The sequence below is a fragment of the chloroplast genome of Bathycoccus prasinos (genome assembly GCF_002220235.1).
Source record: "Bathycoccus prasinos chloroplast, complete genome".
Classification (NCBI taxonomy): domain Eukaryota; kingdom Viridiplantae; phylum Chlorophyta; class Mamiellophyceae; order Mamiellales; family Bathycoccaceae; genus Bathycoccus; species Bathycoccus prasinos.
This window is the reverse complement of record NC_024811.1, coordinates 66,988-72,700: the sequence shown is the minus strand read 5'-3', so window position 1 is coordinate 72,700 and position 5,713 is coordinate 66,988. Positions and strand designations below refer to the sequence as shown.

The following is a 5,713-nucleotide window of genomic DNA, read 5'->3' as shown; positions in this document are numbered from 1 at the left end:
GTGAATGTTGATCGACTTTGAAATGAACTTTAATAAAACTATGAAAGAAAAGTTAAAAGCTATGCTTGAAACTGGTGTCCACTTTGGCCACCAAGTACGCCGCTGGAATGCAAAAATGGCTCCTTACATCTACGAAGAGAAGAACGGTATCCATATTTTAGATATTGTTCAAACTGTAGATGAACTTGAAAAAGCACGCATTGCATTTAAAAAAGCAAAAAATGTTGTTTTTGTTGGAACACGCCCACAAATCGCACCAGTAATTAAAAACATTGCCGAAGAATGTAATGCACATTATGTAAACACACGTTGGGTTGGAGGTTTATTAACAAACTGGTCAACAATTTCAGCATGTATTCAAAACTTAAATGACTTAGACAAACTTCTTGAGCAAGATCCGAAAACAACTGGATTAACGAAAAAAGAACTTGTACAGAAAGAAAAGGAAATGGAACGCAAAGATAAATTCTTTGGTGGTGTCCGCCAACTTTCATCACTTCCAGATTTAGTAGTAATTGTAGGTCAACCACATGAACGAAATGCTGTATTAGAATGTCAAAAATTAAACATTCCAACAATTACACTTTTAGATTCAAACTGTGACCCAAGCTACACAACATATGGAATTCCAGCCAATGATGATTCAACACGTTCAGTGGAATTTATCTTAAAGCAATTAGTAAGTTAAAAACGTAGTTTTTCAAATCGACATTGAAGGGATGTTTGAAACATCCCTTCAATGTCGAGCAACTACAAACTATAAAAACGAAAAAAATTGGAGGATGATCGTGCAACTCGAGGATTTTGAAACCCAAAGTAACGTGGACAAAGCCGTGGTGCGCTCAGACAATACAAAGTTAGTCACACTCACGGATCTTGTGCCAACACCTCCTGGTACCAAGGGCCAGGAGATTAGTAAATACCTTTTTGAACAACCTGCCTATAACCAAGACTGGTTCAATATTCTATTTGATAGTAAGGCAATGGCACGTCAAGAAGAACTTAAACGTGAATACCTTGAAAAAATTGCAAACGGCGAACTCTTCACCGAAGAAACCTTATATGCAAAAGTACAAGGCTGGAGTGTTTATAATGATCCAGACCCTCAACTCAAAGAATTTAAAAAAAAATATGCAGAAAAGCCGTGGGTGACACGTGAAAGCCAACTCATTCTGCAAACCCTTGTGGCACGTGGAGAACGTGCATGGAGTGAACTGACATGGAGTCTCTATTATAACGGCATGCGCTATTGGCCACGTGTACCACAAGCTGTATGGACAGTAACCCGTGGGCGCCTCTTACACTGGATTCCTCGAGATCGCTTAACTGGGCAAATTTTATGGAGACAATGGACAAGTGAGTTTACGCCAGCTTTCGCAGTCGCATACCGCTATAAATACTTTCTAGAAACCGAAACTCGTCGTTTCGCACGCCAAGCATTTCAATTCATTGATTATCGTTCTGCAATAGCAACAATTGCCCTCGGTTCTTATGTTTTTGGGATGGTGAACTATTTGCACCATTATAGCCAAAGTGAACAAGAGCGAAAACTCATGTTTCAAGGGCCACGCACATTCACGCCAGTACTCATTTCAAAAGAAGCACAGGAAAATCATGCACGTTTAATCGACGAAGGAATTCGAGCAGTCTACGATTCGATTCAAGTGGATAGTCCACAAGCCTACGGTGCCTATGGAGAAAATGTAGAACGTAAAGTTCAATATGAATCTGAAGTTCAAGAGCAAGGTACGACGAAAACACTTGTCTTCTATAAAAAGCATAATGTTCTTCGTACAACTATCCCAACTGAAGACTTAATTCACTTAAAACCGTTTAACCGATCAAAAGACAAAAGCTTCACCGAAACGGGCGGTGTACCAATGAAACTGCGTACACCTGGGGTGCAACCAGGCCAAACACGTATGCCAGAATTTAAGATCTATGGCGACAATAAATTTTATGTTGAGCGCACATTTGACATGAATTTACGCTTAGACCAGCCTTTTGCGCCACGTGAAGACGATATTCAAAAATTTGAAGAGACGTTACAACCAGAAATGGAAATTATCATGGCCCCCGATGCATTTGATCACTCATATGTTGAAGCCCATAACCTTCAAGTGGATACACATACAGAAACGATCGAAGACCTTTACCCAAAACCGCTTACGCTTGGAATGACAGGTTCAGAAACACGTCCTTATCCATATTCATTCAAAGACAGAAAAAAGACAAGAAAACGCGTTGCGGAACCCAACGAACAGCTGGAAGCACCAATTGAAGACGTTATTCAAAATCTTACGGACTTTTTGGAAGATCCAACATTTGTCGAAAACCTTGATCTGACACCCGTTGTAAAAGACCCAATTAAAGTTGATTTAAGCGGACTGGAAGATGATGAGGAAAACAATGGGACAACGTTTAGTGAAGATAGTGAAGACGAACTCGACTTCGAAACTCAAGAAACAGACAGTGAGGAAAACGGCAACCCACTCTCCATGGACGACCTGGAAAGCGACTATTCACTGGATGAGGGGCAACGTGACACTAGTCTCCGTAACTATTACAGTTTAATGCCAACACGTTGGCCAGCTGCAACAACAAAACCTACAAAGACTGCAAAAACAGCCTTTGCAAATGCGGATCAAAGTTGGGCGAGAGGGGGGAAAACTACCCCAATTGCTATTGAAGCAAAAACGCAAATGGCAGGCCTTAATACTGGGTTAATGAACGTGAAAGGTTGGACACTTCCAACCACTCAAATGACCTACCCGTTCCTTGCAGTGAAAGATATTGCTAAAATGGCTGATCCTGATTTGGGTCAATACAAAGTACATTTTGAAGACATCGAGAAAGCACCGGATGAAACAACACGTTGGTACAGCCGTTATGAAATGGATGAAGAAACCAATGAATATTTCGGTGAAGTTGACGAGAATCACGAAAGTGACAATGACATGACGAGCGAAGAGGACGAAACAGAGCCTGAACCAAATGGAACTCCAACAACTGAAACTTCCAACATGCTCGAAACGGAAACAGATGACGACGAAACGAGTGATGTCGAAGATGAAGACGATGACGAGTTACCTGAATTCGAGACCAAAATTGAAGAATCTAATGGTAAGGTACACTCTGTTGACCCCGTGGATTCCATCGAATTACTCGAAGGCGACACACTTTATGATCTTGACAACGACACCGAAAACTCAGTTGCTGAACTGGATATGGATGTCGAAATCGATGAACCCTACAATCCAGCTGTTTTAAAAAATACAGATGTTGACGAATTCCTGCACCACGAAAGTAAAATGGGTAATAACCTTGACGACACGTTAGAAAATGTCGAAAAAGCGGACGAAACGGAAGAAAACGAACCGTCGCCGGAAGACTTTGAACCTGGTTTTGCTTCAGCATACGCGCAAGCAAAGTTAAACCATGCCGACGTTGCATCAGACCCACACTTTGGAGATGAATTAACAGGCTTAAGCCATACGGAAGCTAAACTTTTTCAGACGGAAGCCAACCCCGAAACGGAAACCCGAATGTTTCTTCATGGAACGCATGAGGTTCACAGTCGTTCGCTTGCTTCCACAAGTTGGGAACTTGAGGACAATATTACAAATGCATTCGCAAAAGTGCATGTTCGACTTATTCGTTTTTGGCAAGCAAACGCCCTTGTTGTTTACCCAGTAATCGCTATTTATCTCATTCGCCGCACAGAACGCTATCAAGCACAGGTTATTTGCCGTGCCCGCGCTAAAAATACAGAGACACATAAGTATTACACACATTTAGGGCGTGCCCCACAACGTGCTAAATTCACGGATCTTACGGGGAACGAAGGAGGGACACGTCAAATGCGTGAGTTAATGAGTGCATTCCGACGTGTCCGTGGGTTTACTGAAACCTATCGTCCTGGTATTTTAATTAATTTTTGGGAAATTGATATTTTACCACTTATTCCACGCCGTGTTCGTGCAGCCTTTTTACCACCAAACGGAGAGATGTATCTTTGGTACAAAAAGCAACTTACAAACGTCTTTGGTCAAACGACGAATTCACAACGAGCATTACAAGGAGCAGTTCCTGTCGAAACATTCTGGAACTCCGCACCAATCCGTGGGTTATATGCCTGTGAAAAAGAGGAACCACCATTTAAAACAAGTCTTGAAGTGTTTGAGACCATGGATAGCCTGATTACAACCGTAACAAATGGGCCAAATGAGCAAAGTGGTCTAAACCAGAAAATTGGCCAATACTTGTATAGCCAAAGCCATAAAAATATGGATGAAACCATTTCAAAAATTGAACGTTATTTCCCAGCAGTAATGCCAATGGTTCTTAAAGTTCAAAACTTTTGGGATCATACTCCCCTTCTTGCAGCCATTCGACCAGGAAAATATTCGCTTGACTCACTTCCACGTGGATTATTACTTATTGGTGAAAGTGGAAATGGGCGTACCCTTATGGCCCGTGCTCTTGCGAGCGAATCAGGCCTTCCAATTATGTTAACGGAAGGAATGCGTTTCGTACACCAAAAGTGGGGTTGCTTCCGACTTCGCTCACTTTTTTACCGTGCGCGTTTAAATTACCCATGTATTCTCTATATTAAAAATTTAGAGCTCATTACGTTACACCGTAGTATCTTTACTGGCTATTTTAATGTACGTAACTGTGCACAATTTTTAGTTTGTTTTGATGGTATTGTGGATCGAAAAAAATCAACAATCCGTCAGCCGTTTATTATTGGATCCGTAGAAACATCAAAATACATGGATCCGGCATGTGTACGTTCTGGACGTTTTGAATGGGCGATTAAATTTAACCTTCCAAATGCACTCCAGCGCTATTCACTTCTCACCACTGCGTTAGAAACAAACGGTCGAGCAACGAAAAAAGATGTAAGTCTACCATTTTTTGCGCTTACAACCTTTGGGTATAGTGCACAAGAAGTTGCGCAAATGGTCGGTCTCTCTGGGTTCCTCGCAGTAACGAAATATGAACGTAAAGCGAATTACGAACATTCAAATGAATCCTTTGCAGAAGCCGTAGGGTCATGTAACCGTCTAATCATGCGCCATGAAGATAAATATGTGCATAGTACCGATATTTTTGAAGACGGATTTTATGCACGACTCACTGCGTATGAAGAAAAAAGTAATTTCCCACACCGTCTTTCTTCAACAATCAAAAATGATGGTTTTATTCCATTTGAAACGAAATGGATTCACATGATTTTAGAAAATTACGAGTTCTCCGGACAATTTGAACCGAAAGAAGGGTGGCCAATGACTGGAAGCTTTTCAAATGCCCGTAGTCCCGAAGAATTTGAAGCGAGACGCCGTAGCGCGTATACATTAATGTATGAGACACTGGCCCCACCAAAAGGCTCAATGTCTGCTTCGGATCCGGCGTACATTAACGTTGTGCTTTCAACACAAATGACTGAGATGAATCCACTCCCATTTACAAAAGAAACAGTTTATCATGCGGATGCTGCAACACTCGTAACATGGGGTATTTTTGATTTACTTTCAGAAATTGCGTTTTTCAAGCAAACAAACCGAAAACTCCAAGGCACATCCGAAATCATTCTTGGCATGGAAACATGTTATGACACCTATGCACACGAATTTGCAGAACAACTCGGAGATCGTTTCTCCCCATTAGGATGGGATTCACAACTTGAACGAGTTCAAGCGGGAATTGA

General features: G+C 41.4%; 2 protein-coding genes across 2 annotated transcripts in view; both read left to right on the top strand. All coding sequences in view use genetic code 11, as the record gives it.

Annotated features, from left to right (window-relative positions):
* Positions 1-4: 4 nt before the first annotated feature.
* On the top strand, positions 5-688 carry Rps2 (Ribosomal protein S2). The gene has a single exon. The coding sequence runs from the start codon at positions 5-7 to the stop codon at positions 686-688; it is 684 nt and encodes a 227-aa protein (YP_009056911.1).
* Positions 689-782: 94 nt separating this feature from the next.
* The window catches only part of BathyCg00270 (Uncharacterized protein (Partial)), a gene marked incomplete at its 3' end in the record, with an annotated part of 5,238 nt that continues 307 nt past the window's right edge, over positions 783-5,713 (top strand). The window contains exon 1 of the mRNA in view: positions 783-5,713. This exon is cut by the window's right edge and continues 307 nt beyond it. Coding sequence (YP_009056910.1) covers positions 783-5,713 — 4,931 coding nt within the window.